The 12215-nt window shown below is 40.6% G+C and overlaps 1 protein-coding gene across 1 annotated transcript; it reads left to right on the top strand.

The window, feature by feature from the left end:
* The first annotated feature begins 850 nt into the window (after positions 1-850).
* On the top strand, positions 851-10875 carry adora2aa (adenosine A2a receptor a). Its single transcript, XM_084361038.1, has 3 exons — positions 851-1088; positions 4791-5481; positions 7838-10875. The coding sequence occupies exons 2-3, from the start codon at positions 5144-5146 to the stop codon at positions 8853-8855; spliced, it is 1356 nt and encodes a 451-aa protein (XP_084217164.1). The 5' UTR covers positions 851-1088; positions 4791-5143; the 3' UTR covers positions 8856-10875.
* Positions 10876-12215: the final 1340 nt, after the last annotated feature.

The raw sequence follows: 12215 nt of genomic DNA, 5'->3' as shown, positions 1-12215 counted from the left end.
AATATATATAGTGCTTTGACTTCCACTTGGCTCTGGCACTGATTAACAGAGTGGTGTAGTCTGTAGTCTTAAAACCTGGATATCAGTGAGCATTTTTGCACACCTGGTTCCCTCATTTCAACGTCTTTTTGTATTGGTTTTCAGTTAACACGCTGCAAATATTTACTCGTTTTGTTCTACGACAGAAAATACATCATTAAATGTCCCACAGTTTAATTATAAAGCTCTTATGTGTCTTAAAAAACGGCGGTTGCTAAATGAGACTATAGACGTCACGAACATTAAACGTCATCACAGTGAACACGGACTCATCTACTCACAAGTAGTCACTTACGAACTGTTCTAACTCTAACTTTTTACTCTTAACAATTTATAGAAAATGTGTAGTAATTGTGTAGTTAAACTCTTAGTGGTGCTGACGTTTAAGTTATGCGACCTTTATAGCGTTAAACAGTTGTCTGGGGACTGATTTTCTTCTGCTTGTGTATTCACTTAAGGAAAAACATTTTTTTTCTGAGTTTTAATTATTGTAAACATAAAAAATTCTGAGTTTGAATTTCTTTTCCAAAACTACACAGTGCTCCTTCAATGTGTGTGTGTGTGTGTGTGTGTGTGTGTGTCATCAACAGACTCACACACACACACAACTGGCTTTAACTGATAGGCCCCAGAGAGGAAGCAGAGCAGGATGAATATTTTTATTCGAGCGTGTGTGCGTGTGTGTGTGTGTGTGTGTGTGTGTGTGTGTGTGCGTGTGTGTGTGAGGGAGAGAGAGAGAGGAAAAGAGCGAGCCTCGTGTCTGAAGTCATTCACTACAGAAGCTGTTATCTCTCTAAATGCGAGCAGGAGGAGAGGCTGATCACACTTCTCATCTTCGTGGTTTTATTTCCTGGATTTCAGCCGCATGTTGCGCTGAAGTCTCTCAGCAGACCTGTGAGGAAGTGGCACACTTGTCGCTCATTTGCAAGTGAAAACGATCATTTGCGTGATATTTGTTTTAGGTTTTATCATCAAAGAGCCATCAGACAGCCTTTAAATTCCAGTTAAGTGAGTCATATTGGACGGAAATCTACAACTCAGGAGAAAAGGTGAGTCTGTTTTTCTAACTTCTGCATAATATCAACAAAATTTAAGTACAACTAAAGATGTATGGTGCAGTTTGGTCAGACTTCACGCATGCGGTCTCAACATGTTAAATGTGCCTGTATAGGCTACTTTGTGTTACGTGTGCGGTGAATGTAGCCCACCGCACAGACCGCAGGCAGGAGCATGACAGCTGCGTGTGATGCATCTGACTGAAAGCATGCGGTTGATAGTGATGTTTGGTACAAGATGTCCCGCACCTGAGAGAAACGAAACAACACCAAGCCTTAACATGTCAACAAGTCCATCAAGCATCACCATGTTATCAGAGTGGTTAAAGGGGCACTATTTTAATATTTACAATATCAATGAGGTAATGAGACAAACTAAGAAATATGTATTTGTTCCATAAGCTGTTGGTGGCAGGGTCCGCCACATATAAACAAAGTAAAGCAGCATGAAATTGTGTTGTCCTTTAAGGTCAGTTTGTTTATTCAGTTTATTCAGGCATGAAAACAAAGAGAACTTGTTTATTTAGTTTGTTTAGATGTACAAAAAATGAAGATACTTTATTATGAGATTAAAAAAAAACTTTTAATCTCATATATCTGTCTTTTTATCCCATGTCACAAAACATCTCAATCATGTATCTGAAGATAAAAATGCTTTTCTGAGCTGAATTCGTGTCTTTAAGCAACTATGGGTGTCGTGATATACTGATATTAAAGATAACTGTGATATGTATAAGTGAAATATTGATATCGTGTAAATAACCCTGTGCCTCTGCTTGGTCATGGTAGGTGGTGGTAATGCAGCTTAAAGGTGCACTATGTAGTTTTGGGAAATGCATTTAAAAAATATATATATATATTTGAGTTTTTATTATTACCACATTAATATTGTAAATATAAGAATTCTGAGTTTGAATTTCTTCTCTAAAACCACACAGTGACCCTTTAATGCTGGTTGCCATCCGCTATAAAACTAATAAAGAAGAAGATGCAGTAACTAGTTGTCGCAGGGGATGACAGAAAAAAGCACCCTAACAACATGAATTTGAAAGTGTGGGGGGAGTATTTTAGATTTGGTGACTTATAGCATAATTCTTGATATCTGAATAATATCGTTACCATGAATTCTTTTGGCCACGATAGTCTGATGTAGCAACGGCCCTAAGATTAATGAATGTCAGCCAGAGCCTGACTATGAATCCCTGGAGTTTCTCTTATGTGTTTCATAAATTTATCTCTGGCAGCTTGTTATTGAAGGATGTGTTGTTAGCATGGGAGAATAACTGTCACAATTTATTATTTCCTGTACTGTCCTCTGGGGGTTTTGTTTTTGACTCACCGCTGTTGCATAAAAAGTTAGAACACACAGTAATATAACACCAAACTTATCAGACATCAAGACAAATAAATACCGTGGGCTCGGTGGAAAGAAACCAACAAAAACTTTATTTGTAAGTCAAACAGAATGAACACAAAACCTGCTGATAACTATCAACCTTGAAATAACAAGTCTTTGGTATTAATATAAAGGTCTCATCTGACCCAAAGGGAAAAGCCTGACTCGGAGAGCAAAGACCTCTGTGTTCCAGCACAGCTGTTATCTGCAGAAACTAGACGTAACCTCGAGAAACATTCTCTCTGAGGGAATTCAGCAGCACAAAAACAGCAGATTCCTCTTTGTTAAGCCTTTTATGGGTTAGGGTTGTAGGAAGTCTCACTACAGTACGATTCACAAACTGACCAGGGGCCATATTTATCAAACCTCTGAGAATTATGATTAAAAATGGCTAAAAAACCCCGACTTTTTTGCTAAAAGTGAAGAATGTAGACATGAGCAGCTTACAAATAAATACAAAAAAGAGTGAGCAGAAATGACTGTATTGTAATTGTTCATCATGACCATCATATATATGATACATTCATTTCAAAACATGGATGAGAAGGTGAGACATTTAATACACCAACAGGCTACTCCTGAGAGAAAAATACCTTTTATTCATAAACCTACATTAAGTTCACCCGAAAATGAAAATGTATACTTTATCTCCTCACCCCCATGCTGATGGACCTCTGGTCTCAAGCTCATAGTCTGAATGAGACATGTACTTTACCAGGAGAGCCATTTATCAGCTTTATTAAGTACGATATTTGGTCATCCAGCTTTCGAACATCAGCCTACTTAATGTTGGATGACCAAAAGTGCATGCCTCATTCAGACTACAGAGGTTGAGTCTCAGGGTTCAAATCCAACCTGGTGGCTTTCGCCTCATGAATTAACATTTGGCCGTCGTAAAGACTCTAAGAAGTTCTTTAGACGTCTGTGACTGAAGTTAAGAAAGAAGTCTAAAATTACATTGTAAAAGCTTTCATTTTGAACCCTGTAAGGACGTCTCTTGGACATCAATAGTGAACACTGAAAAGACATCAAAAACACTTTCATTCTGGCTCTCCAGTGAATGTATTTTAAATGTTGGCAGACATTGAAAATACATCTTTTGATATGTTTTTGCTGAGTGGGACGGTACTGGGAAAACATAACCAACCCCACAACTGCCAGCACATTCTGATTCAAGTGTTAATCCTAATTGGTGAACAGGAACACCTGCCCCTGCCCCCTTGAAACGAGCCAGATAAAACTCAATTAGAGACATTTCTCACATAAAGAAACCAAAAATATTTCAACTTTGTGTCCTCATGTAGGAACCCAGCGCTAACAGGATGTGTGAGTAGAAGTATTTTATCTTTCACATGAATCCAAAATTAAACTTCTAGCTGTTTGATAAGAATCAGCGTTCATTCTCGAAGCATCTTGCGTGTGTGTCCTACGTATGATCTTCACGGTCACGAACACTCGGAGCTCTGCTACGTGAGCACTTGACACTGATGAAGTCTACACAAACAGCTCTCCCACTGCTCCTCTGCAGGGTCAAGAGGGGCTGTTTATAGAAGACATCAGCAGCCCAAAGTCCCACAAAACTGAACACTCACATGAACATTATGGTAGACTGAAATATATTTATGTTTCACATTAAAGGTTCACTATGTAGTTTTGGGTAAGAAGTTTCGGCCCAAACAAACTCTCTTTGTTTTCATGACTGAATAAACTGAATAAACAAACTGACCTTAAAGGACAACACAATCTCATACTGTTTTACTTTGTTTATATGTGGCGGACCCTGCCACCTTTCTAGCTTCAAACAGTGTTCTGGGGACCTTATTTTCCTCTGAGAACAGCTTGTTTATTCAGTGATGGAACAAAATTTATAATAATAAAAAGTTGTAATTTAGTGAAGATTCTGGGTCTGAAAATTACATAGTGCCCCTTTAAAGCTGCTGAGAGCTCATGTGACTTTAGTGAATGCAAAAAAGTATTTAGTATTTCACCCAGAAGAGTTTAAATCCTCTGAAAAGTGTGAAAATTGAAAAGTAAGTTTACCCCACAGACCCAATCATTCATAGTGACACAAATGTATTTGATTGAAGTTGTTTTCGTGAAGGAAGATGCTCCGTCATATTTCATAGATTAGATGTGACATTGCACAATATCACCCTGATATTCCGGCGAACACATATAGTCGTCGTTTGATGCAGCCCTGCTCAATGACTCACTCTAAAACTTATCTGATGTAAGTGTTTGTCTGGTGAAATCTACTTCCTTTGTTGTAAAAGCATTTCCTCTTTCTCACTTCTGCACAGCTTCATCTGCAGCAGCCTCATGTTCCAGTGATGTGCGTTGTTGGCATCATCTCAGCCCCTCGAGGAGTTCATGGGAAAAAGACGCTGAGGGGAAGGACCTGAGGGGAGAGGACAGCAGAGGAGCTTTCCACCAGGAGAGAATGGAGACTGCTGTGTCCTGTGTGTGGAGATGATCTGAAGTTAAATAAGTCAGTTTAAGCCGAGCAGGTGTGAGGGAGTTGTCACAGCTGTCTGGACGTTTCCTGAAGTGTCGGAGGTGAGGAGGCTGAGGTCAGCGGCTGTCAGGCTGCAGCTATGGTCGTTGAGGTGAGGTTTCCTCCTTCCTCATCAGTGACCTCTCCGTTTGTCTCACCATGCCGGACTTCACAGCTTCCTTTGTCCTTTACATCATCCTGGAGCTGCTGATTGCTGTGTTCTCCGTGCTGGGCAATGTGCTGGTCTGCTGGGCTGTGTGCCTCAACAGCAACCTGCAGAGCATCACCAACTTCTTCGTGGTGTCGCTGGCGGTGGCCGACATCGCCGTGGGCGTCCTGGCCATTCCCTTCTCCATCGTCATCAGCACCGGCTTCTGTTCAAACTTCTATGGCTGCCTGTTCATCGCCTGCTTCGTGCTGGTCCTCACCCAGAGCTCCATCTTCAGCCTGCTGGCCATCGCTATAGACCGCTACATCGCCATCAAGTTACCACTCAGGTCAGTGGGGAATTGTTAGTCGTTACAAGTGAGGATACTTCCTGTGCAGTCAGAAACAAAGAACGTTCGGTTCCACTTAGAAGAAGAAAGATTTATTAAGGGTTTATAAATTCTTCAGTTTATCAGCTGCATTCACTTGGATTAAAATCAGTGGTGATATGTAACAAAGTACATTTACTCAAGTACCGTTTTGAGGTACTTGTACTTTACCTTAGTATTTCCACTTTCTGCTACCTTATACTCCATTTAGGAGGCAAATATTGTACATTTTACCTGAATGCATTTACTTGATAACTTAAGTTACTAGTTACTACTGCATCAGAGGGACATTTTTAAATGTATTTTATTTTATCAACAACTAGATAAACATAACATTGATTCTGAATATCAGATCAAATAATTGATCATCCCATAGTATACGTATATATTTTTCCTATTTTTGATACTTCAGTCCATTTATCGCCAGAATATTTCTTTTGTTACTTAAGTGGATTTAATATCAGATCCTTTATGGCATTTACTTAAGTATTACCAGTATGGGTGACTTTCACTTTTACCAAAGTAATATCATTACATGACATCTTTACCTTTACTCAAATATGACTTTTTGGTACTTTTTACAACACTGATAATTTCTTATTATGTCGACTTGATAGAATAAAACCCTGTTAAATGGACTTGCATTTCTGTAGTGCTTCTCCAGTGTACTGACCGCTCAAAGCGCTGTTACTAATGACTTACAAACACTGACATCTGCTGTCTAGATGGTTTATTTGAAAGGAATAAACCCTTGAGCATTTATTTAAAACTTATTTATGGCTTACAAAACACCAAAGGGTTAATTCACAACCTGGCAACCCAAAAGTTTTAAAGGATAAGTCATCTCAAAATAAAAATTAATTTATTTTCTACTCACCCCCATACAGATGGAAAGCCGGGTGAAGTTTCTTAGTCCACAAAACATTTGTGGAGCTTTGCAGCAAAACAGCGTTGCAGCATTCTCCTAAACAACAGAAGTAGCTGGGGACTTGTTTTAAAATGTAAAAAAAAGAAGCTTGAAGATCCAAAATTGATTTGAGAAAACCTTATTTACTTTAAAGCAGAAATCTTCACTGTAGCTGCTAAGCTAAAAGCATTAGCATGCTCCATCAGGCATCGAAGAGAGCAAATTTTCAAAATGAGTTGTTATCTACTAGTTCTACGGAACCCCCGAGTAAAAATGAAAATAATTCACTTGATTTCACACTGAAATTTCTACTGAAATGTTTTAGATCAGATTTAGAAAATGAATCACCAGAAAAAAGATGATTCACACTTGCCCCTCAGGGCTTCCGTAGAATGAGTAGATAACAACTGATTTTTTCTTTTTGAACTTGATCTTTAATATCTGATGATGTATTAACTGTTTTAGTTGCATTTATGTGATATACATGTTTGCCTTATAGAAAGCTCTACCAAAGGTACAAAAGTAAGAAAAATGGAAAATATTTCATTTAGGAAAAAATAAAAGAACCACTAGTGCATTCTTTGATATTCTTAAACAGAGAGAGTGATTTTTTTCTCTTTCTTTTCTCATCTGCCTCTCAGTCCCAGGCAGCGGAGGTCTCACAATAATACTTCATATATCATTGCTGTCTATCAGTGAAGTGTCTGACATTTGAACCAGAAAGTCTTGGCTGAATAACTGCGTCCAGAAATGGCGTCTCCCACGAGGCAGCGTCCCTGTGGAGCAATCAAATGATTTTTGCTCTAATTGCTTATACAGACTGTGTAGCCCTCTGTGTAATCCTCCTTTAATATTCCACAGTGAAAACACAGGCTTTATCAGACTGTTTATCATAATGTCAGCTTCAACTTAGGATTCTGAATTGTTGGGGACAGCGTGTCTGCAGCTCGAGCTCTGACCTCATCATACTCAAACACTGACTCCAGAGCCACATGGAGCTCAGCCTTCCTGTTTTCAGTCCTTCAGCCTCCTCCTCCTCCTGCTGAAGATACGTGAGGGTCTCTCCGTGTTGTTCTTTGCATTACTGATGCAGGGGCTTGTTTTTGCAGCATTAACCTTTGCACTTTAACATCTCAAGAATGCGACAGAAACAAGCCAAATATCTCAGCTGCTCTCCCACACTGCGCTACAGGCGGACTCAAAATAGACTTGTCCTTTGAGGAGTCCTGAAAGACTTGGTTTGTTTATCCTTTCTCCTTTAGTTCCGAGATGAGAAGTGCTTCCACGGAGCCGTCCTCATATTCTGTATACACAATGAGACATTATTTTATTATTATTATTATTATTGTTAGATGTTTTAGTATGGCTTGGGAAAGAAACCTTTCATAGTGCATTTGTCTTCATCTCCAGATACAACAGCTTGGTGACAGGTCAGCGAGCACAAGGCATCATCGCCATCTGCTGGGTTTTATCCATCATCATCGGTCTGACCCCCATGATGGGCTGGCACAAGCTGTATGACGGCAACAGCACCAGCACCAGCGAGCCACCCTGCCCGCCTGGCCAGATGACGTGCCTGTTTGAGGAAGTGGTGGTCATGGCGTATATGGTCTACTTCAACTTTTTTGGCTGTGTGTTGATCCCCCTGCTGCTGATGCTGGCCATCTACCTGTGCATCTTCATGGCCGCTCGCCACCAGCTCAAGCTGATGGAGGTGAAAGCGCTTCACGGAGAGAAGTCGCGCTCCACGCTGCAGAAAGAGGTCCAAGCTGCCAAGTCTCTGGCCATCATTGTGGGGCTGTTTGCAGTCTGCTGGCTGCCTCTGCACATCATCAACTGCTTCACCCTCTTCTGTCCTGACTGTGATCGTCCTCCGATCTGGATCATGTATGTGGCCATCATTCTTTCCCATGCAAACTCTGTCATCAACCCCTTCATCTACGCCTACCGGATCCGGGAGTTCCGACAAACCTTCCGGAGGATTATCCGGCGCCACATCCTGGGCCGACGGGAGCTATTAGAGAGCAGCAGCGTTCGCACCTCCATCCACAACAGCATCACTGACTCCATCAGACTGAAGGCAAACGGCCTCAGCTTTGACGTTTTCACTGAGCACAGCAGCAGCAGCTGTGAAAGCTCCTACCACTGCCCGACTCATATCTCTCCTGTAGGGAGCGGTGTGGTGGCATTATCTCACCCCCCTCTGTCAGTCGTCATCTCCCACTGTCCTGTCCCTTGTCCACTGCAAGCCCTCAGACAGTCTCAGATCCACATAGGTAATCATCTGCAGTACGCAGAGCAGCAGCATGACTGCACCGGACCAGAAGTCATGGAGGACAAACAGAACCACGGCTCCGCCCAGGTCACATCGCTGTTCAACAAGCAGAGCAGGAAGAATTGCTTTAGTGAGGTGGCCATGATGTCCTGACCTATGAGCAGGAGGGAATATTCGCTATGCAGGAAAAAATCAACGTCACCTCACCTGCAACTCCCAAAGGAATCGAGTCCTGATCCACGATGGAAATGGGAGCACTCTATTTAGTGACTTCCAAATGTAAACCAGACTATAAGGCTGAAACCACTGCTAGTGGGCCAAATGGGTTCTTAAAGGCAAAGTTCACCCAAAAATGACATTCAGTCATTATCTAATCAGCCCCATGCTGATGGGAAGTCAGGTGAAGTTTCGTAGTCCACAAAACATTTCAGGAGCTTCACAGAAAAACAGCGATGCAGCATTCTCCTAAACAACTGATGTAGAGGAGGACTTGTGTTAAAATGTAAAAAGAAACAATCAAAAAAGTCTCTGGAAGCCCCGAGATCCCAAATTAATTTGAAAGACATTATTTACACCCTGGAGGTGCAGTCGAGCTTGTGCACCCAATTGAGATGGGGTGCACGCTAATGCCTTTAGCGGCTACAGTAAAGATTTCGACTTAGAAAAGGATGTAATGACATCTTTTCAAATCAATTTGATATTTTCCAGAGACTTAGATTATGCTGGATGAGCTGTACGGAGCCATTTTATGTATTTCTTTCATTTATTTTTTTTGTTTAAGTTTTGAAACAACCTACTTCAGTTGTTTAGGAGAATGATGCTATTTGCTGTGAGGCTCCAGAGAGGTTGACTGACTTTTTCATCGGCATAAAGGTTGAGTTTATAATGAGCAAATTTTCACTTTTTCGGTGAACTATTCCTTTAACACTGTACATGACCAAGAGTGGTTCAAATTGACTGAGTGGAAAAAGCATTGATTCTTGCCTTTACAGGATGTTCTCTGTATTTAAAAAACAATACAACAAACTGTGAGCGGGCCTTCAGCTGAAAACTTATAATTAAATTATTGATACATTTTTCAGGGATATGGACGTAAACGCACTCTAATGGATTTCACCTTATGCCACTACGAAGGATCCTGCGCAGAGGATTATGTGTTATGCAGTAGTGCACCATCATTTGCACTATATTTAGATTCACCACGTCCCGAGGACCTGCGGTGTGCACAGACTGTGACACCAACCTGCTTAGCAGTTCACACTTCACACTCATGTGCTTAAAGATAAATATTTTTTACAGAGATTTGTGTGCCTTTCGATTTCATTATCGCTACCCGTGGGCTAAAAACTATTTTTGTCTGTAGTGTTTCACACAGCAAAGGACTTAAAGTTGATGATACAATGCTGAAATGTACCCTTGTATTTTTACTTGCTGTGTGTGACAATGTGACTTGACTGTATGCTTATTTAAGTAATATCAATGCAAACTTCTGAGGTAGTTTGATGAGGATGGGAGATGTTCTGAAGAGGATTGTGAATGATAACATTTCAGATTCATGGAGTAAGTCTGTGAAGTCCAGTGCAGCTATCGCCGTCTGTGATCTCACATGCAGGCTGGCACAAAGTCCTTTCATTAAATAAATCTTTTTACTGTGCTTTTAAGTGTACTTACAGTATTTGTGTACTGCAACGGCCACAAAATGTTCCCAGCCATTGTTCAGTGGCTGTAGGAACAGCTTCAGGCTTCCCACTGGCTTTTCAGCAGACACAGTTGTTTTTCATATCAGATCTAGGAGTCTATAGAACTGAGTCTCAGATCTGGTTTGGTCCTTCTGGGAAATAGTTCATTAAGCAGTCAAACTATCTTTGGAGTTCTTTATTTTCCCAGCTCTTATCGTAATTCCCCTGCGAGTTCAGGTTACAGGGCGCAGGGCCCACTTTTCTTTGAAAGCTCCCCTAGGGGCCTTCAGTGCTTTTTTTAAAGATTCACGCAGAGACCTCCCGAGTCCTCGCACTGTGCTGCTGTCCTGTGTGGTAACATCTTGTCTCCTCAGCTGGGTCGGATCGAGGTTAGGATGCAAAATTCTAGGCCATTACAGCTCTACTGGAGAGCTAGTGAGAAGTCAATTTTCCATAAGAGCCATAAATGTGTCTTTTTGTCAGAAATCATTTTGCTGAAAGCTGTTCTAATCAATATTCTATATTAAAGAAATAGTTTGACATTTTGGGAAGTTTGCTCATTTGTTAACTTGTTGAGTGTTAGATGAGAGAGACTACCATTTATGTACCTATATAGTATCAGCCACAACATTTAAACCACCTACTTAATACTGTGCAGGTTCCTCTTGTGCAGCCAGAACAGTTCTGACCTGTCGAGGCATGGTCATAAGACAAGGCTTTGTCAGTTTCTTAACATCAGTGTTTTGTAAAGTAAGAATGTAAAAAATATGATTTCAGTTGAGTTGAGTGGGTGTTTATCCGCTGTAATAAATAAATATATATGATATGGTAATATTCTAAAGTTAGATATATCATAATCTTATTTCTTGAAGGTACAGTCAAGGACCCCTGAGCTGACACAAATCAGATAAGATTTTGTCCCAGGGTCCTTCATCTGCTTTTAGATGTTTTATCACAGAAAATGTATGAAGCCCATGACCAAACCCACTGAGCAAAAACACCCAAGAGACGTCAATTCAACGTCTTTGACAATGTTAAAAAGATTTCCACTGGAGAGCCAGAATTAACGTTTTTTTGATGTCTTTTCAACGTTCACTTGTGACGTTCTTACAGTTTTTACAGTTAATTTTGAACCACAAGAAGTTATTTTGACGTCTGTAACTGAAGTTGAAAAGAAGTCTAAAATTACATTGTAAAAACTTTGATTTTGAACCCTGTAGGGACGTCACTTGGACATCAATAGGGAAAGTTTATAAGACGTCAAAAACTCTTTCATCCTGGCTCTCCAGTGAACGTCTTTTCAATGTCGTCAAAGACGTTGAATTGATGTCTTTTGGATGTTTTTGCTCAGTGGGAAATAGACACTGTGTTCCTCATGGAGGGAACTATAGTGAAAATAAATGAATCCCATTTACGCTGGAGACCCCCTGAAAGCCCCTCAAGGACCCCCCAGACCCCACTTTGAGAACCAGTGGTGCACAGTAACAAAAAGTATATTTCACTGTTGTTTTTTTGTGGGAACCTGTATACTATTAGCTTGTTCAGCTGCTTTATTTGACATTAATGTTCATGACACTACATCCCTTTAGGAGATAATGACACTGGAGTTCGGAAAAATGTAACTACTTAACTTCAGCCAGAGTGATCCTGAGTCAACAGGTAATAAAAAACCATCAGCAGAGGGGAAGGAACAGACCGACCAGCAGATCTAAAGTGGCTCTCTGAGCCCTCCTGCTGGTCAAAGCCATGTTTACAATGAGAAAAATCATACATCAAGACAAACATTTAACGGTCCTATTTTTAATAAAAGTTGAGTCTCATTTCCAACTCATCA

Source organism: Pagrus pagrus, assembly GCF_965226575.1.
Source record: "Pagrus pagrus genome assembly, chromosome: 8".
Lineage (NCBI taxonomy): Eukaryota > Metazoa > Chordata > Actinopteri > Spariformes > Sparidae > Pagrus > Pagrus pagrus.
This window is presented reverse-complemented; position numbering and strand designations above follow the sequence as displayed.